Source organism: Stylophora pistillata, chromosome 4, assembly GCF_964205215.1.
Source record: "Stylophora pistillata chromosome 4, jaStyPist1.2, whole genome shotgun sequence".
Lineage (NCBI taxonomy): Eukaryota > Metazoa > Cnidaria > Anthozoa > Scleractinia > Pocilloporidae > Stylophora > Stylophora pistillata.
In genome coordinates, this window is record NC_142522.1 from 30,070,666 (window position 1) to 30,092,101 (window position 21,436).

The 21,436-nt window shown below is 38.3% G+C and overlaps 1 protein-coding gene across 4 annotated transcripts; it reads left to right on the forward strand.

The window, feature by feature from the left end:
• Positions 1-4,198: 4,198 nt before the first annotated feature.
• On the forward strand, positions 4,199-14,718 carry LOC111339672 (uncharacterized). 4 transcript variants are annotated; one of them, XM_088756938.1, is made up of 15 exons: positions 4,199-4,504; positions 5,363-5,408; positions 6,109-6,189; positions 8,263-8,307; positions 8,536-8,592; positions 9,285-9,419; positions 9,684-9,778; positions 10,884-10,952; positions 11,729-11,777; positions 12,167-12,202; positions 12,420-12,440; positions 12,992-13,012; positions 13,601-13,624; positions 14,329-14,371; positions 14,504-14,718. In XM_088756938.1, coding segments are annotated over exons 1-15 (918 nt in total). In that variant the 5' UTR covers positions 4,199-4,309; the 3' UTR covers positions 14,505-14,718. The 4 variants fall into 4 exon arrangements, with proteins under 4 accessions (XP_088613064.1, XP_088613063.1, XP_088613062.1 ...); XM_088756936.1 differs by having other exon boundaries at positions 4,202-4,504; positions 8,539-8,592; positions 14,260-14,371; XM_088756935.1 differs by having other exon boundaries at positions 4,203-4,504; positions 14,260-14,371.
• The last annotated feature ends 6,718 nt before the right edge of the window (positions 14,719-21,436 follow it).

Consider the following 21,436-nt stretch of genomic DNA (forward strand, 5'->3'; position numbering starts at 1 on the left):
AAACCATTGTAACAAATAAATGTATTGAAAAGAAGCGGAAAAAATTGACTAACATCTCTGCGTGATGTATCGAAAAATCATGGCCAATTCGACCCCTTAAGGTAAGATTACAACCTTTTGTTTTCTTAGCATTTATTACTGTCTTGATAATGGCCATCACGTGATTATGGGTCTCTAATTGATTGGTAGACATTTGCGTTGCCTTTAAGTCCTCAATAACTCATTACCTGGCTGTTATGTGAGAAAACTCGCTGATGCGCTCGCACGTGTATGTGCCTTAAATTAGAAAAAAAAATTGTATTTGTATCGTTTATCAACATATGTTGTCGTTAAGTTTATGACCTATCCGGCCAGAATGAAAATAAAGATCCCGAGCATCGAAGATTGGAATCGGTATTTTATAGAAAGACTCCTTTTAAAAGGGAAATAATCAAGCATGCTCTGAAGAAGAGGCGATCAGCCATTTTAATTCTTTTTATGAGTTAAATCAACATTTTACACAAGATCGTTATAGACTGTATGCCACAGATTAACTGCACGATTGAGATTTTTTCGTCTGATCATGGTATATTGTGATAAGTATAGTTCAGAGCCTAAACCAAATGCATAAATCTCATATACCCCTGGTTAATTCGTATCAGGAAATACTTTACTTTGAAAACAATCAAGAGAACATTCAAAAGGATGATTTCCCTATATTTACTTGCTTTTGTTCTCGATCTGTTCCAGTTTTGTTTATTTACATAAGAGACCGATCATTATTTGACGCCTGAGGAGATGAGGGGTCGGAGGGTTTTGGTTGCTCCTCCCATCGCGCGTGACTATTCATTTGAGAGCAGAACTGAAATACTCGAATGTTTTGTAAGAACGGAAGAGCCTCATGGTGAGCTTTCTATCGACGTAGAATATTTAACACGCTATTAAAAAATTCGTATGAGTTGTTATCGGACGGGCTAAACGGAGTCAGTCGGTGAGCAGTTTTGATATTTGATTTTGCCATCGCGCAGCTCCTGCCTGTGAGCCGAACTAACCTAACATTAACGGAATGAACAATTGATGCAGCACGCAGAATATGAGAATAGATTGTTGCCCTTCTGGAAATAACAATAGAACTCCCCGGGGGCTTTGGAAAATGGCCAAGTATTAAACATAACAGCTCTTCTAGCCTGATCGGACCTCTTTGTCGAGCTTGTCGTCGACTGCCTTAGGATTATTAAGGGCTGGAAAAACATTGTTGGACGAAAAATGATGTTGAGATCCCTTTTAACGAAAGGTATTGTTTCGATCGAGCAGGGTATTCCATCGAGATAGGCCTGCAATTTATCTAGTTAACTCGATAAATCGATAAATCACGTTATCTGAACGAGACAGGGTGTGATGATGGATGTGTTAGATGGAAATGTTCCAGCTGCTCTCAACGCATGTTTTGAGAAAAAAAAAAGTTGCTGAATTCCACGTTTGAAACATTCATGTTTGAATTTGCAGTTAACGAAATTTTCCCCTCGGTGAAATTTCCAGTAGAACCCAGACGGAAAGTGCAGAATAGTTTTGATGCGCGTTACGGATGACACGGCGAGAGGTATTTTGGTCTATTGGTGCGCCTGTCCCAGGGGAAAAGCGATTTTTACTATTAAAAACCGGAATTATTATAGTAGCATCAGTAGGCGTTCTTTGTCGCCAGATTCCACTCTGTCTTACTGCATTTCATTAAAGCGGGGCCCCTTGGAAAACGCACTGCACATATCATCAAGATACATCCTCTGAGAAGACGTGACCCATTTATGAACGGTGGCAATAAGTTTGAGCTTGAATTATGGTTCGAGACTAATGACCAGTCGATCAGTGGATGGCACGATTGAACAATGAAATCGTACCTGATGTCACTCACGCTCGAAGATGACTTCTGTAAGAGAGTCCAAAAGTAAACGTATTTTATTCGACCAGATTTTGGATTGTAGTTTGTCCGAGACTCGTGCTGCTAGCGGAACAGCAATTTGGTTGCGAACACTACCCGGGTAGTCATTATTCTCGGCCAAAGGTTCTATTGCGAACGGGAAATTAATTGCTATAGTTTTATGCTCGGGGTAATTTTCCACATCCATTATTTTCTGAATCAGAGCTGGACTCTACCCCTGTACAGAAGCAGCTCAATACGTGTACTTCGACGCAGGAGCTGAGCGAGCTTCGGAAACAGTGTTCCTGCTACTTTAAGGCGCTTGACCATCACCCCTGAAATTATCACCGCTACATCCTCCAGAAGGGGCCCTTGGGGTCTATTAGAAGAAACCACATGTAAAACCACCAAAACCGATATATTTTCACATCCCAGTTATCAAATTCCCAATTGATCCGATGCAGAGGTAACGAGTGGAGCATACGGCGGTTTCGCGGCTAATCGAGATCAGTAGAGGTGCATAATTGCAGCTCGGATCGAAGAGAAACCGGAACCCAAATGCAAAAGACCGAAAAACCACATCGGATACCAAATCCGAAAACCCGTTGATATTCACGGCGAAAACCGAAAACTAAATGTTATAAAACAGAAAATTTGTAAACTGCAATGAACACTAAAACCGAAGTTTTTTTGCACAAAAACCGACCTAAATAGTAAAAGCCGCAAGAACAAAAATCCCGATGCCCCCCTTCACCAGGGGTGGAGACGTTTGAACAGTTCTGTAACCTGCGAGCAAAATGCGTTCGAGTTGGCTGGGAAGGTCGGTTGTTTGTGGCTTTTGCATTGTCCTTGTGGCTTCGGCGCTGAGGCTGGTGTTTTCTAGCACATATAGAGTAAAAAAAATCTTGAAGTGGGCGTGGATGGGCGTTTCTAGGGGTGTGTACCCATCTCAGTTGACAAAGAGGGATTAACAAGCGATTTCCCACGGGTCCAAAAACACCGGATGTAGACTAAATTTTCGAATTTACAGCACAAAATTATGTTTTACAAGAAAGGGTCAAAGAGATAACGAGACAAACCCAGCAGATCCCCTCACCCCTTCAGTAGTGAAACTACTAATCGCTTTAATCCATGAAAAACGGCAACATGTTTGGCAAGCTCATAGAGGAGGATCTGCCGCGAGGAACATGCGATAAGGCCGCAAAACTAAGGGACAAATGTTCCCTGCACAAAAGATTAGTAGTTCTGAGCAGGAGATAAAGATTATGAGTACTATACGGGAACTAGTTTAAGCTGAGGGCATAGTGACTGACCCTCAGCGGGAGGCATTGTCCTTAGAATGGACTTGAGAGCGTATAAGACTGCGCCCCGATAAGAGTGCGTGTTGTCCTTTGCGGCTAAGGTGCATCCCGACCTTACAAAGAATGGGAATAGATGGGCTGTAAGTCCCGCAATGGCACCAAAAAGTAGCAAACGGTCGCGTCTCTAGGACCACACTTATGTACTGATAAAAAAGCGCGGCATGATAATCAAATAACGAGTACCCTTTTAGAATATACTACCCGCAATAGTCTGACATACTTCGAAGTATTTTAGTTGGTATTGGCTATGGAGTACCTGCACTAAGGCCCAGAATTTCAGATTTGACCTCTGCACAGCACAGGTCGTTAGTACCTATCTCTAAAATGACCACCTCGGGTCTTAAACACGTAAGGTTTTTTAGACTTAATTAAAATAAACACAAAAAACGAGGAATAAACTCAAGGCGGAAAAATAGAGAAGAATGGAACATTAGATATTCTGAAAATAGTCAAATGCGCTGAATAGGACGAACTCGAGAAACATGCCACATCTCACGCTGATCGCTGGAGACTTTCCAACAAAACTCGTGACTCTTACGTAAGGAACCGTCTATTGTTCTGAAAGTTACCTGATAGTCGTGCGATTATTGCTCAATCGATTTTGGATGCTACGACCTTGTCCCCCTTTAATTTGACCCTTCAATACTCCCTGCCTTTTCTCGTTGACTTAGTATCTTAGTTAAAAATTACCAATAAACCAAAGTCAGTAGACGTAAACTTTTTCATTTAGGGACGTATGAATTAATAACTGTTTACGCAGATTTCTAGTTTGTATAAACAGAAAGTAGACTGGGAAAATCAATTTAGAAACAAACTAAGAACAAGGAAAAAGCAAAGATACACCCCTATATCTGATTAACGAGGCACTGTGTCTTGGCACATAAAGTGGCCTATCCAGAAACTATGTTATTGAACCATAATCCGCTAAACATTTTAAAATTTTTCCATATCTGACCAGGCAAGCAGAAAGTGCAAAGGTGAACATAATTCAAACAGCCCGAGTTCTAGATACGTTCATTTACACTTGAGCACACTGGAAGTTCGACGTCAAAAAATGGGGGTATCTTTCTGCATCAGCGTTCTTATTGTATTCATTTGGAGCAATGTTCCCATCAGGCCCGTGCAGTGTCAAAGCTCTTCTGGAATTCCTAATGAATCGAAGTTAACTGGTCAGATTGTGGTGGGGCGCTGTTTGAGGAGATGTGGCCTAGGCTTTCAACCATTTAAAGCAAAAATATCCCGAGAAAAGGTAAAATCCAGTATTTCTTACATTTGATTTAATGTTTCGTTTGGTTCGATGATAACCCAGATCAAATGAAATTTAGACAAAAGTGCGAAGAAGAACTTCAGTAATAAACACGCGCATCGAGTTATAGGGTTACACGGAAATCTTGCCGATGTTTGTTGTAGACTCAATATGTTCAGGACTTCTGCATGTAAGGCTAAACGCCAGGCTGGCCGGTTATCAGGACGAGTTTTCCGCCATTTAGATGAGAAATTCCGGTCTGATTACCCAGCTATGGGAAATCACACCTCGCTGATACCGAAATCAGGAAAAGGCTCATTATTTCAAGTTTCATCCTGGTAGCAAGGAGGATGAAAAGAATCTGAAATCGCACGCCCAGGCTAGCCCACCTTTTTCCGAAAACTGAAACATCAAATTTTGTTTAAAGAAAGAATGTTGTGGTTAGAACCCTGGAGAGTAGACCCAATCCAGATGATGGCCACATACATATCACTGAGAAGGCCCTTTAGTTAATTAAAGGTAAGTATCTTAACATTGCTTTGAAACAAGATTACGAGTATCGTCCTTGAGTGACAAAAAAATTACTCACGCGATCAGATTTGGGAACAATCGGGTCCAGGGCAATCGTGAACTCAAATCATCAACTGTCTCGACTACTTTCTTCCAAACATTTCAACCTAGCTTCTAGCTCGATCGTATGCATTCAAGTGTTTCATTGTGGGTTAATTACCATCCATGGTGACCTAATCTTATGAGCACGCTAGTACTGTATTTAGCTAAAGCATTTTTAGTCCTGTGTAGTACTTCAAACAATATGTAAGCTTTCTTTCAAGCGAATCTTGATTTTGGTGTGTCTTGCAGTTGTCACTGGATCATTTATGTTACACCAAGTGCATTGGAAAAGAAGGTATAAATTTTAATGACACAGATGGAATATAAATCTCAAGAGCTCACTCATTCAAAAAAAAAAACAAAAAAAAAACAGTGAAGTGATCTTGGTCTTGTTGTAGCAACCACCCCTAGCAAAGGAAACATTTTAACCAAAACTTCTATTTTTATTTCTCATACTGTTCATTTCCATCTGTCGTGAGGAGAAACGCCTAGTCTGTTCGTGAGTCGGTCGGACGGTTACAGAAACAGCTAGACAGTCCATCAGTAGAATTGCTTTCCGGAAAATCACGAGTCAGTAAAACCGGTAGTCAGAGTCTTCTGTTCAGTTAGAGCTTAGCTGGGAAGGTCACAATGTTATTAAGCCATAAGATAACTTGCAAAATTTTGTACTTTCCCGCTGTTTTTGGCCTCCCAACCATGGTCACACCGGCGTTTGATGGAGCAACGATGTTTATAAAGAGTCAGTGGAAATCCTCTATGCCTTAGCTTTTTAGTATTTTCAACGATCAATTTACTAAATAAAAAAGGCATTTGCATGGATAGAACCGACGTTTTATATATCCCCTAAGTTACTTGTTACTTGTATTATTTTATCCTAGTTTGCTTTAGAGACTCTTGAGCTGAGGCGCATTTTAGTTACTTCACCACAAACCACCCTTGCATATATTCGTAAATCGTATCCATGCATACTTCTTTTACTACTCCCCCACCCATAGGGAAACATCACTCTTCAGTGAATGAGCGGAACCGCCTGGTTAATCTACGAAACACGCCTCCCTTTGAAAGAGTCAAACGAGGTAAGTTACAATACTTGTTACAACATGGCAAGAATGAACTCTAAAATTTAGCTAATTTGGCTAGTTTGTTAGATTGTTTATGCCTCAACTTTCACTAAGGTAACTGAAGTAAGAAAGACTACTGTGAATGTTGAAGTCTTTGTATAGATATGAAAGATGTGTTTGGTCTATCGAGTAATAATTTAGTCTAAGCAATGTAGGTTAAACCGGCGTTTGTCACGGTATTTTTGTTTCCTGTTATTAAGTAAAGGTATGTGTAATTAAATTGTTGGCCTGTGCATGTTTGGGTTAACTAGTTTGAGCAATTCGCGCAAACGAAGGCACCAAGAGCCTGGTCAAAAACTGTTATTCATTCACTGCTTAATGCCTCTTAACTCATGGGTCTTCATCTGAATAACTGAGTGTCTGTGTCTCTAATTTAGACCTATAAGTATATCCTCTTAAATATTTTATCGGTAGGCATGTTTGGGCTTACGGCACAACTGACCTTGGCAGAGTAAACATATTTTTAGAACGCTAACCCAAGCAATTTCTCAAGACCCTCGAAATGATCAAAACATTATTTGCAAATCAATCAATTTGCGAGAACTAAAACCTAAATAAAACCTCTCGTTGTGGACTTCAAGCAAGGTCAAGGACAAACCCAAACACGCAGCCCCCTGATAAACCAAGGATCACAAGACTCGCACAAGGATTTCAAGTTAATCTAACAGGCTTAGACAATTCCCAAACACTTCGTAAGAACATTCCTAATTAGAGTGGTTCATAGCAAAATGAGACCAATGTAACTTGAAATAAATGCGCTCGAGTAAATGGGATAATCTTAAAATCCCCATTATCTATAGAGGCGCTATACTCTGGAACGCTGTCTCGAAACATTTCACAGACCATTTTTCAGTTTTTTTATCGCAAAGTGACAGCAGGACTCTTATTTTAAGGATCTCGATTTTAGCGCACAGTCAGTCCAGTCACTACCCAGGCACTACCAAGATTTTAAATGCTTTTAACTATTTTTGTTTTAAACGCTGTAGTCAATTTACGTAGAGATAAATAATGTAAATCATTTTTATCATTCTTACTGTATATTTTGTAGAGTGATTTTAAGGGACACTATTCTTATTGTTATTGAAATTATATTTACACGACCCCACAAGTCCCCAGCTTTAAACCTCATCGTGTCATAAAGGATATGATTGATTGATTGATTGATTGATTGGTCAGTTAAAAAAAAACAACAACAAAAAAGGAAAATTGCTTGTAAACGAATCAAATCGAGAGATTTTTCTTCTGATTAGATTTGTTATTCTCTCGTGCACGTGCCTCAATCCAAATAGGAAACAACACAGGCAAGTTTAGAATAATATGCCCTAGGAGGGACACTTTGATTGCACAGTTCGGGAAGAAATGTTTAGCTTATTAAAATCGTCTTCTTTCCAAAGGCTTAATTACGACTCTTAAACTTTCAACAAGTTTTTATATCTCCACTGTGTCTAAAAAGATTTTTACCTTTTTCAAAAAAAGCTTTATCTTACCCATGTCGTAACTTGGTTGAGAGAAATTGATAACGGTAATTAAACAGAGAGGTGTGCAACTTGGTCTGAAATCATACGGTTGATTGAAATCACGCTGAAGTATGGTTTTGAGACCAAAATTGTTTCACATGAAGTTCTGTTACCACTTTATTGCATCCATTTTGAAACCGCAAAATTTAGTTGCTTAAATACAGATTTTTTTAGTCCGTACAAATATATTTCATTGATTCAGTACTGAGCTGGTTTGTAAAAAGTTGCAAAAGGTGTCCTTTATGTTCCTGCAGTTTGACTGGTTACTTTAAGCAAGCCTTGAATTCTGATTGCTTTTTGTGTTTTAGCCGGTAAAGCTTTCCCACTGGCTTGGGAAAAAAAAATGCGAATTAGAGCAAAAAATGGTGCAATTCGTGGGTAATTTGCACCACTGAGAGCCGAATTCGGTAGTAGGGCGGATCACCATTAATTCAAAAATTGGATATAATAAAAAGTAATTATCGTTGTTATTGTTCTTCATTTTATTTTTATTCTATATTTTTTATTTCAGATGCCCTTACCAGCGCAAAAAACCAGACATCCTTTAACACATCAGGTATTAAAAAAAATGTTAACGAACAATTTTATCATACATGTAATAACGTTTTCAGTTTAACAACTTTGGACGGACCTTTGCTACTGGTGTGCAGAGAAATCCATTCTTCATCCTCTTTATCGTGTATTTATCACTCCTCAAATGCACAACAAACTATGAGAGAGCGAAACGGTGGGGATGCTGTTTATTTGTTTCTCCATATGTTAATGAAGTTAGTCCTTTTACCAGCAGTTGTCCCAAACAGCGAAAAAATCAAACCCACATCTTTCAAGGGATTGGGACCTGGTAAGTTTAATTTATAAAAGACTTATTTATCGTATTCACTTAACAGTGAGCAATAACGCCCCTATACACTAAATTGTCATACAATTACCCAAAGAAACCAAAGGATCACAAGATCACAAGACTCACACAGGGATCTCAAGTCAACCGAACAGACCTAAATAATCCCCAACACTTAGCCAGAACATTCCTAATTTTAGTGGTTCATAGCAAAATGATGATGTAACTGGTTACACGCTGAAAATTACTACTAAAAAATTGACATCACTTGTAATCCCAATCTATCTCTCCCAGGGCTGCTTGTCACGATCTGACGATGGCAGAGAGAGAGAGAGAAAAAAAAAAAAAAAAAAAAAAAAAAAAAAGAGAGAAAAATGCGCATTGATAGGCTTAATGGCATTCTTAGCAAATTTAACATCTGATTCGAGTGGCGACAGTTGTTAACTAGATAAAGACAAAGACAAACTGGTTGCGTCAATAATTCCCATCTCGAGGGACTTTTTAGGTCTTCTCTGGGGGTGATTCTCAGAAATCAAAGGAATATCTGTTAGTGCCCTAGTTAGTTTTTTGCAGATGATCTCTCTAATTTCATACTTTACTTGTCGATTTGTTTCTTATCAAATGAGAAGTATATGTCAGACGGGGTATCTTTTTAATTTTTGAAATTAAGCAACGAATTTCGTTATTGATATCAGAATGGTTAAAAAAATGCTTGAGGAACAAGCCAAGAGTTAAAAAGTCTTTCACTACCAATGATGTTAAGGTGACATATGAAGAGCTTAACAGCACGGGGAGGTATACAGCAACGCTGTCATGGAAACCTTTTGATAGTAAGTAGAATTTCACTATTATTTATTCAGCTAGAGACATCTTCACGTAAAGATTTTTTCAAATTGATTTGGAATCTAAACATACAACCGTGGAGAAGCGAACAACTGTCAATTCGTTTGCTTTGAAGAAAAAATTCATGGGCCCGCTATACATCATTGCACACCTGATAAACATAAAAAAAACTATGAGCGAAAATAATGATAAAATTAGTGGTAAGAAATATAGAAGGTTCCTGATATACTTGATATATCTGTTTCTTCCAGTTAAACTGGATAATTGGACTGGATACGGAATAATATACGCTATTTTAGATCCCTCGAGTCGTCGTGTGCATGGCCTGTGTCAAGAATTGGACAAGGTGAGGTCGTTTAAATCAAGTGTATGTAGTGTATACAACGTATATTGTGAAAACAAAAATAATAATGATGATAAGTGAAAAAAACCGAGTTCGGGGACTTTGTGTGCGTATTATAACATAGCTAGCAGAGCCGCGTAATCAAATTCAGTATACGTAAGCGTGCTCAAAATCCCGATAGTGCACGCTAGTAGCGTGAGCAAATCGCTTCGCCAAAAATTTTTTTTTTGCGCGAGCGGCCATGGTTAGCGCGGGGAAAATAGTATATTTCGCGACAATAATGGCTAGAAACAAAGACTCGGCCCACCAGTCCCAAAACGAAGACAATTTCCGACCTTTTCCCTTGGGCTAGAGATCTTAAATGGGGCAGAAAAAGATAAAAACAGCGGAAAACCAATTTCTATTTTGCTTTATACTTCGCTTACCGCGAACAATCACTTCAGATATTTTTGTCCGTTTTTCGCGTCGGATTTGATACACAATTCCACCGGCTATGCTACAAAACAATTGGTTCATGCTTTTATCCGTGCGCTATCGAGCTATGGAGCACCTGGGAAGTTTGGAGAGCACTCAAGAAGCTAGAGTTGCCCTCGGCTATTACCTCGGGCAAGTCTAACGCTTCTTTCGTGCTCTCCAAACTTCCCACGTGCTCCATAACTCGATAGCGCATGCTAAAGCATGAACAAATTGTTAATTAAAAGTTCGGGAAAAGAGGAAACATTCCTATTCCCGAACCCTTTGCCACGAGGCAACAGAGGACCTCATTTTTTGTTTCTAAGAAGTTATATTTATCCCTTTATGGAATCAAAACCGTTTAAGATGTCTGCGTGTTTTGAAACCCTATATATTTCAAGGCTTTTAACTGAAATGACGAGTTAGTTGCTTTCGAAAAACGTAGTAAAAAATGATAATGCACAAAAAGTTAAGGTTTCTTAGGTGTATTTACCTAATGAGGTGAACTCGTTTTCGGTTTCAAGACTCTGTTTGCAAGAACGAGGCATACAAAATATGGTGGCTTTTTGAATTGGTTAATACTTAGAAAAAGATTGGCACCTTTTTTATTACGAGTATCGGGCTTTATTGATTTTGTGATCTGTCAATTTTTTAGAGCGCGACGAACTTTACCATAACTAATTCTTCATACGGACTGACAAGAGGTTCTTCCATTGCACATTACGTGAGTACATATATTTATATGCATCAGAAAATTACCAAAATAGACAAGAAAACCCACATCTTCCCTGACATTGCATTGTCGTTTGTCTCCATCCAGGGCTTACTGACTGCATGCACTGTGCGTTAATTTAAGTTTTGTTGCCAATAGGCAGGCGAACCAGGATCACTGTGCAACTTTTTGGAAAAATGTTTTTTGCCCTTCGCCCCGCTGTCGATCCCAACAACAAATCAATAATAATTATAACCTGGAGATAATAGGACTCATTAAGTGTGGAGCTGGATGAAGAAGTGAGGCTCAAAGGCAATAGTGGGTTAATTTTCCCCACCCATATTATGTACATTATAGAATTCTGTATGTTTTATATTTTGAAAACAACAGCTGTAAACAAGAACAATAAAACAAATACAGCTGAGTGTAAAACGGTTTCGCCTTTCTTTTGTTGAACAGAATAGCAATCCTATTCTTTTTAGTATTCCCCGCTATACAGTATCAGTAGATCATGGGTGAATTTGATAATTCTTTTGTCAGGGCATTTTACATACCATACCCAGTGCCATTTAACAGATACGTATCCTTTCTACATTACATTACGTGAGAAAAAAGGGGGCTCTCAGAATGAAATAAATGATAATAATATTGATAATGATAATAATAATGATAAAGAAAAAAAATGATATTAATAATAATAATTATATGATAATAGTAGTCGTAATGATAAAATGATACGAAAGGGTAATCTACGTATACGTAATATTTCCTTTCTGTTTTGTAATCAGATTACCTCTCTACCATATCCAGTTCAGATACCCTTCTACTTGCTATTCGGTAAGTTTGGTAAACACCGGAACAAAGCTAGAAACAAACAGTTCATTTGCTGGAATATTAGTTTATTTTTTCTTTTGACTTTTGAGGCAAAGTATCACGCGAGATATATGAAGGCTTTCGCCGAATCAAAACAAACTCATAGCAAGACCATAATCCCTAAAAGGAACTTTATTAAGCCTTGCCTTTTGTTATTATTATGTTATTATTTTCATTATCATAAGTATCAATAACATTATTAGTTCAAATTAATTAATTCATAATTAACTTTTCATTGTGGGGTTTTGATCAAACTCACAATGTGGACTTATGGCTTGAGGGCTAGATTGCCTGTTCAGTCGGTGCATGAATTCTGCTTCTCTGAAACATGTTTTGTACCCGTCATTTTGCAGCTTGCAAAGTGCCAACACCGTGCCGTGCGTTTATGGGTGAGTTGTTCGGCTGAGAGCAGGGATTTATGCAAACAAACATAATATTTAAAAGTAGTACTTTTGTTTTCTTCTTCTCAGGGCAGTAGGGCGGCTCGATTTCTCTAGTATTCACACTATTAGAAGGCAGGGTGGCAGAGAGTTTAGACTTACCATTAAAATCTGAAAGAGTCAGAGTACTTTTTTCCTCATCTTTCCTCTCTCGTCTTTTTTATAGATCAACCAACTATACGTACAGGTAGGTTTGAAATTAAAAGTCTTCACCAGAACGACGTTTTCTAGAGGAAATACGTTTCTTTGAGAGGCATTAAGGGTTCAAAGAGGGAAAATTGAGACTTCGGCTAGGATGTGTTGATTTCACTTGAGTTTTTTTCAACGGAAATTCGCGTCTCTACCCGACCGCACAGAGGGACTATGTATTCAACTCAGGTATAATTAGAGGCATATCCCAGGGCCCAGACCAGGAAGCTCCCTTTCAGATTCTCTAATTTTTTTATTTTATCTCTCCAAAAATGAAATAATCATTGGTAGGACGAATGAACTAAGTATAAGATGAATTGAATGAAACAGAAAGATTATTGTTATTAAGGAGCAGATTCATGAGTTCTTTCAAATGGTCAAACTTATGTTATATGATGATTCCATTCGTTATAACTCATAATCGTTGTTGCTACTACTAGCATAGTATTGGTATTCGTAAAATGTTCCTATAATCGAAATGGTCAAAATGCCTCACCGGTTCCTACAGCCAGAGTGATTCCCGCTTCTGATTTTTTCCTCCTTTCGTAGGTTTCGCGACTCAGTTTACAGGTAGGTTTGAAAATTAACTGCCTTAACTTTTTCCAGCAACTATTGGTATAGGGATCAAATTTTTTAAATTAAAAGGTGACATGTATTAAGTAATTAAATTGAACATAAAAAAGAAAGGGGTAGGGACTTAAAGTATGGAAGACTACTTAGAACTTCCGAAGTTCTTAAGGAAGTTAAGGAAAGCATGAACTCAAATGAATCAATGTGGAACACTGGGAGAATAAGATTTATGCAAAGCAGAGCGAAGTACTTATTTATCAGGTTGTCTGATTATGGTCAGGGGCTCCTCGGTAATTCATAATTCCCTCACCTCCTTACCCGCAAGACTTATTTTGAGATCCTATTTCACGCTATTGTGAATCAAACGTATTTTGTGTGAAGTGGAATGTGGGGAGGTCTTATGTACCATTGTTTAATCCAACCGAGCAAACGCGGACTTTTAGATTGTTAGAATGAAAAATAGTGATTTGGACGAGAATATCTTAGAGTGAACTAAACAATGGAAAAGAGCGTTAAAATTGTCAAACAAACTCCACTATTTTAAGGAGTCAGAGCAATTTCGTTCTGATTTTGACCTATTTTTTGCAGCTCAACGGCACGTTAAGTCTACAGGTAGGTTTGAAAATCAACAACCTTAACCAAAATTAACTTTACAAAAGGAAATACCTTAAATCTGGGAATGAGATACCCCTGATTAGATACCCGTTAGAGCGAAATTCGTGCAGTCTACTAAAAAGTCTTATTCGCAGCTGGTCCGAAGTCACTCGATTTAGTTTCCGCCGCTTCTTGTTTGATAAACTCTGATTGATATCTCGTTCATGACGTAATCCCGCCTTGGTGACTGTAAATCAGTGGGGGGAGGGGGGGGGGGGCAGGCAAGAGTGTCGTACTTGAGAAATGGGTATTACGTATCCTTCTTGTCATTTAGCCGAAAAAAATCATCGACTTAAATTTGTTTGAGAAGGTTTATTAGAAGCAAATCAGCTTTTATGAGTTTTGGAAATAAGAAACAGTCTATTGCTCCCTTGTCATCCCAGAAAAATCTGCCTCTTTTTTGGACAAGGGCAAATTGTGGAGTATCATAACATTCTTCGCAAGTGAAACCTGCTGTCATCAATTCAAACAATTTCGACTGATTGCAGTCGATTATCGTCAGTGTCATTTTTGAATTGTAATCATATGTCCCTCGTGTAATATGTATTTACAGCAGTCACTTTTAAGTTATGAGAACTTTCTCTTTTCATTAGGTGGCGATAATGAAGGTGTTCCCAACATGGCAGCTGCCATATACTCAACATGTGCATCTGTTCTTTCAGTCTTTTTGCTCTTGTCCTCGTCGGCCGTTAACTTCATCGCTTGGTAAGTTGTGTTGTGTTTCCAGTATTTTGTATTTTAAGAATTCTAAGAGAACTTATAATATGTCCCTTAACCCCAAGAACTCTGTGGTTTTAAGGTTATCAGTTGTTTAATCTAATGAAATTGTTGTTTCAGAAATGGAATTTGAGTACGACGCCTTTCTTATATACAGCTCAGAAGCCTCAGTGTGGCAGGGTGGCAAAACGCTTGGCTTGAAGAATTGTGTGCCGCTCGTTACTTAACAAATATTTTCCATGTTATGGAGCGTCTGTTATCTACTACTCAACGAACGCAGGGCAGCATGCGATCTATTTGTTTTTGTATAATAAAAAAGCGAAAAAAAATGTTAATGTTGATGTCATCGATAGGTCTCTCCTTCCATAGATCAAAATTGAAGAGCTATTCGAAATGCACGTGTAATTGAGCTTTTTATATAAAGATCAATTGACTCGGAGATTTCACTTGGGTAAAATGTTTTTAAATGTGCGTATTCGTAAAGCCATCCTCGGAGACCCAGGGGCTGTGAGTCGATTTCAAGTTAAGGGCATATGGAACGCGGACTAGTAAAGCGCGGACTAGTAAAACGAGGACTAGTAAAACGCGGACTAGTAAAACGTGGACAAGTAAAACGCGGACTAGTAAAACGCGGACTAGTAAAACGCGGACTAGTAAAACGAGGACTAGTAAAACGCTGACTAGTAAAACGCGGACTAGTAAAACGCGGACTAGTAAAACGACAACAACAAAAAAAACAATTTCATACGAAGTCGATCATAAGACTTAATGGCAAGCCAATTTAGTAAGTGACAATCCCTGTTTGACTTTTAAGCTGCAAATGGGTTTGACATGCGCCAGATACAAACGAATTTATAAGTTTAGGCTAAGGAAGAATTTTATTCAGCACCAGTTCAAAATTCTAAAATACACTTTCGTCGTAAATTTCACGGCAGAAACGCAGGAATTCGATGAATAAAAGTCGCATTAAATCTCCTTGTGTCTAGGTAGAAAGAGTCTCATTGACTTCAGCTTTTCGGTGGAAGAAACACCGATTTACACACGCCATTACAGAAAACAAACAAGCAGACTGACAACTCCCGGCCAAAACACATATTTGCATTCACTTACAATTTGACTTTCCGTGAAATTTTAAAACGGAACAGAGGTAAATCTTCGAAGATTAATCGTCGTTGAAAGTAAAAAATACTTTCCGTAAGATCTCTAACTGTTTTTCTTTTTACGAGAAAATCGTCGCATGATAATTTAACTCGTGTGTGTTTGTCATACCAGTACTGCTGTTTCTTCAAAAGCGTATGTTTCTTTCTTCTTCAATTGACAGGTTTCACATCGTCACAGTTGCTTATCAAAAAAATGTTTCGGCGGAAACATCCTCTTTAACTTGAATAACGCTTGTTTTCCTTATAACTCACTCGCCATCAAATTGTGAAGTTCAAGGAGGATTTTCCCGTAATTAAACTCGTAATTGTAGCCCTAAATCATTCGGGTTCTTTTAGCAATCATTGTTTTTATGCGTTAGAAAAAGATAAAAGTGTTATTCACCAGGATAGGTCGGTCCGTAATGGGAACTTCTGAACTGTTCGTATATTTCTGAACTGTTCAAAAATTGGTGTAGCATCCTGGATTCTTTAAGGCTCGGGTCGCATTACGACCGAATTGTTTACTCTAGGGATTAAACTCTGTCAACACAAGCATTTTCTAATGCGACCCAATTTTTGCGGTTTCCTAAAAGTTTCAAAATTCTAAAAATCATGAAAGACGCCGGTGTGCCTGGGTGGGGCTGACCGATTTTGCCAATTTTTTTTTAAACGAAAGGACCCGCGTCCGTTGCGGACAAAGTTGTCATTTGTGCGTGCGTGTGAAAAAAGATAAAAACCAAATAGAGCGGGAAACACATACTTGCATTCACTTACAATTTCACTTTCCGTGACATTTTAAAACGGAACAGAGGTAAATCTTCGAAGATTAATCGTCGTTGGAAATAAAAAAAATACTTTTCGTAAGATCTCTGTTTTTCTCTTTACGAGAACAAATTTTCAAACATTTTTTGGAAAAGTAACTGTCACGATGTGACACCTGTCAATTGAAGCATACGCTTTTGAAGACACAGCAGTACTTGTGTGACAAACACACACGAGTTAATTGATCATGCGACGATTTTCTCGTAAAGAGAAAAACAGAGATCTTACGAAAAGTATTTTTTATTTCCAACGACGATTAATCTTCGAAGATTTACCTCTGTTCCGTTTTAAAATGTCACGGAAAGTGAAATTGTAAGTGAATGCAAATTGTGTTTTGGAGTCGTCAGTCTGCTTGTTTGTTTTCTGTAACGGCGTGTGTAAATCGGTTGTTCTTCCACCGAAAAGCTGAAGTCAATGAGACTCTTTCTACCTAGACACAAGGAGATTTAATGCGACTTTTATTCATCGAATTCCTGCGTTTCTGCCGTGAAATTTACGACGAAAGTGTATTTTAGAATTTTGAACTGGCGCTGAATAAAATTCTTTCTTAGCCTAAACTTCTAAATTCGTTTGTATCTGGCGCATGTCAAACCCATTTGCAGCTTAAAAGTCAAACAGGGATTGTCACTTACTAAATTGGCTTGCCATTAAGTCTTATGATCGACTTCGTATGAAATTGTTTTTGTTGTTGTTGTCGTTTTACTAGTCCGCGTTTTACTAGTCCTCGTTTTACTAGTCCGCGTTTTACTAGTCCTCGTTTTACTAGTCCGCGTTTTACTAGTCCACGTTTTACTGGTCCGCGTTTTACTAGTCCACGTTTTACTAGTCCGCGTTTTACTAGTCCGCGTTTTACTAGTCCGCGTTTTACTTGTCCGCGTTTTACTAGTCCACGTTTTACTAGTCCACGTTTTACTAGTCCGCGTTTTACTAGTCCACGTTTTACTAGTCCGCGTTTTACTAGTCCGCGTTTTACTAGTCCGCGTTTTACTAGTCCGCGTTTTACTAGTCCGCGTTTTACTAGTCCGCGTTTTACTAGTCCGCGTTTTACTAGTCCACGTTTTACTAGTCCACGTTTTACTAGTCCGCGTTTTACTAGTCCGCGTTTTACTAGTCCAGTCCAGTCCAGTCCAGTCCATAGAATACCATATGCCGCGTCCGTTGCGGACAAAGTTGTCATTTGTGCGTGCGTGTGAAAAAAGATAAAAACCAAAAAGAGCAGGAAACACATATTTGCATTCACTTATAATTTCACTTTCCGTGACATTTTAAAACGAAACAGAGGTAAATCTTCGAAGATTAATCGTGGAAATAAAAAATACTTTTCGTAAGATCTCTGTTTTTCTCTTTACGAGAAAATCGTCGCATGATCAGTTAACACGTGTGTGTTTGTCACACAAGTACTGCTGTTTCTTCAAAAGCGTATGCTTCAATTGACAGGTGTCACATCGTGACAGTTACTTTTCCAAAAAATGTTTGAAAATTTGTTCGGAAGCCTTTTAACTATCTTTACACTGACAAATAAAAATATTTCGGCGAAAGCTTTCTCTTTAATTTGAATAACGTTTGTTTTCTTTATAACTCACTCGCTATAAAATTGTTCAGTTCAAGGAGGATTTTCCCGTAAATCAACTCGTAATTGTAGCCCTAAAATCATTCGGGTTCTTCAAATTAAAGAGAAAACTTTCAACGAAAGATTTTTATTTGTAAAGGTAGTTAGAAGGCTTCCGAACAAATTTTCAAACATTTTTTGGAAAGTAACTGTCACGATGTGACACCTGTCAATTGAAGCATACGCTTTTGAAGACACAGCAGTACTTGTGTGACAAACACACACGAGTTAATTGATCATGCGACGATTTTCTCGTAAAGAGAAAAACAGAGATCCTACGAAAAGTATTTCTTATTTCCAACGACGATTAATCTTCGAAGATTTACCTCTGTTCCGTTTTAAAATGTCACGGAAAGTGAAATTGTAAGTGAATGCAAATTGTGTTTTGGAGTCGTCAGTCTGCTTGTTTGTTTTCTGTAACGGCGTGTGTAAATCGGTTGTTCTTCCACCGAAAAGCTGAAGTCAATGAGACTCTTTCTACCTAGACACAAGGAGATTTAATGCGACTTTTATTCATCGAATTCCTGCGTTTCTGCCGTGAAATTTACGACGAAAGTGTATTTTAGAATTTTGAACTGGCGCTGAATAAAATTCTTTCTTAGCCTAAACTTCTAAATTCGTTTGTATCTGGCGCATGTCAAACCCATTTGCAGCTTAAAAGTCAAACAGGGATTGTCACTTACTAAATTGGCTTGCCATTAAGTCTTATGATCGACTTCGTATGAAATTGTTTTTGTTGTTGTTGTCGTTTTACTAGTCCGCGTTTTACTAGTCCTCGTTTTACTAGTCCGCGTTTTACTAGTCCTCGTTTTACTAGTCCGCGTTTTACTAGTCCACGTTTTACTGGTCCGCGTTTTACTAGTCCACGTTTTACTAGTCCGCGTTTTACTAGTCCGCGTTTTACTAGTCCGCGTTTTACTTGTCCGCGTTTTACTAGTCCACGTTTTACTAGTCCACGTTTTACTAGTCCGCGTTTTACTAGTCCACGTTTTACTAGTCCGCGTTTTACTAGTCCGCGTTTTACTAGTCCGCGTTTTACTAGTCCGCGTTTTACTAGTCCGCGTTTTACTAGTCCGCGTTTTACTAGTCCGCGTTTTACTAGTCCACGTTTTACTAGTCCACGTTTTACTAGTCCGCGTTTTACTAGTCCGCGTTTTACTAGTCCAGTCCAGTCCAGTCCAGTCCATAGAATACCATATGCCGCGTCCGTTGCGGACAAAGTTGTCATTTGTGCGTGCGTGTGAAAAAAGATAAAAACCAAAAAGAGCAGGAAACACATATTTGCATTCACTTATAATTTCACTTTCCGTGACATTTTAAAACGAAACAGAGGTAAATCTTCGAAGATTAATCGTGGAAATAAAAAATACTTTTCGTAAGATCTCTGTTTTTCTCTTTACGAGAAAATCGTCGCATGATCAGTTAACACGTGTGTGTTTGTCACACAAGTACTGCTGTTTCTTCAAAAGCGTATGCTTCAATTGACAGGTGTCACATCGTGACAGTTACTTTTCCAAAAAATGTTTGAAAATTTGTTCGGAAGCCTTTTAACTATCTTTACACTGACAAATAAAAATATTTCGGCGAAAGCTTTCTCTTTAATTTGAATAACGTTTGTTTTCTTTATAACTCACTCGCTATAAAATTGTTCAGTTCAAGGAGGATTTTCCCGTAAATCAACTCGTAATTGTAGCCCTAAAATCATTCGGGTTCTTCAAATTAAAGAGAAAACTTTCAACGAAAGATTTTTATTTGTAAAGGTAGTTAGAAGGCTTCCGAACAAATTTTCAAACATTTTTTGGAAAGTAACTGTCACGATGTGACACCTGTCAATTGAAGCATACGCTTTTGAAGACACAGCAGTACTTGTGTGACAAACACACACGAGTTAATTGATCATGCGACGATTTTCTCGTAAAGAGAAAAACAGAGATCCTACGAAAAGTATTTCTTATTTCCAACGACGATTAATCTTCGAAGATTTACCTCTGTTCCGTTTTAAAATGTCACGGAAAGTGAAATTGTAAGTGAATGCAAATTGTGTTTTGGAGTCGTCAGTCTGCTTGTTTGTTTTCTGTAACGGCGTGTGTAAATCGGTTGTTCTTCCACCGAAAAGCTGAAGTCAATGAGACTCTTTCTACCTAGACACAAGGAGATTTAATGCGACCTTTATTCATCGAATTCCTGCGTTTCTGCCGTGAAATTTACGACGAAAGTGTATTTTAGAATTTTGAACTGGTGCTGAATAGAATTCTTTCTTAGCCTAAACTTATAAATTCGTTTGTATCTGGCGCATGTCAAACCCATTTGCAGCTTAAAAGTCAAACAGGGATTGTCACTTACTAAATTGGCTTGCCATTAAGTCTTATGATCGACTTCGTATGAAATTTTTTTTTTTGTTGTTGTCGTTTTACTAGTCCGCGTTTTACTAGTCCTCGTTTTACTAGTCCGCGTTTTACTAGTCCTCGTTTTACTAGTCCGCGTTTTACTAGTCCACGTTTTACTAGTCCACGTTTTACTAGTCCGCGTTTTACTAGTCCGCGTTTTACTAGTCCGCGTTTTACTAGTCCACGTTTTACTAGTCCGCGTTTTACTAGTCCACGTTTTACTAGTCCACGTTTTACTAGTCCGCGTTTTACTAGTCCACGTTTTACTAGTCCGCGCTTTACTAGTCCACATTTTACTAGTCCAGTCCAGTCCAGTCCAGTCCAGTCCGCGAAATACTATATGCCAACGGACGCGGGTCCTTTCGTTTCAAAAAAATTTGGCAAAATCGGTCAGCCCCACCCAGGCACACCGGCGTCTTTGATGATTTTTAGAATTTTGAAACTTTTAGGAAACCGCAAAAATTGGGTCGCATTAGAAAATGCTTGTGTTGACAGAGTTTAATCCCTAGAGTAAACAATTCGGTCGTAATGCGACCCGAGCCTTAAAGAATCCAGGATGCTACACCAATTTTTGAACAGTTCAGAAATATACGAACAGTTCAGAAGTTCCCATTACGGACCGACCTATGCTGGTGAATAACACTTTTATCTTTTTCTAACGCATAAAAACAATGATTGCTAAAAGAACCCGAATGATTTAGGGCTACAATTACGAGTTTAATTACGGGAAAATCCTCCTTGAACTTCACAATTTGATGGCGAGTGAGTTATAAGGAAAACAAGCGTTATTCAAGTTAAAGAGGATGTTTTCGCCGAAACATTTTTTTTGATAAGCAACTGTGACGATGTGACACCTGTCAATTGAAGAAGAAAGAAACATACGCTTTTGAAGAAACAGCACTACTGGTATGACAAACACACACGAGTTAAATTATCATGCAACGATTTTCTCGTAAAAAGAAAAACAGTTAGAGATCTTACGGAAAGTATTTTTTATTTCCAACCACGATTAATCTTCGAAGATTTACCTCTGTTCCGTTTTAAAATTTCACGGAAAGTCAAATTGTAAGTGAATGCAAATATGTGTTTTGGCCGG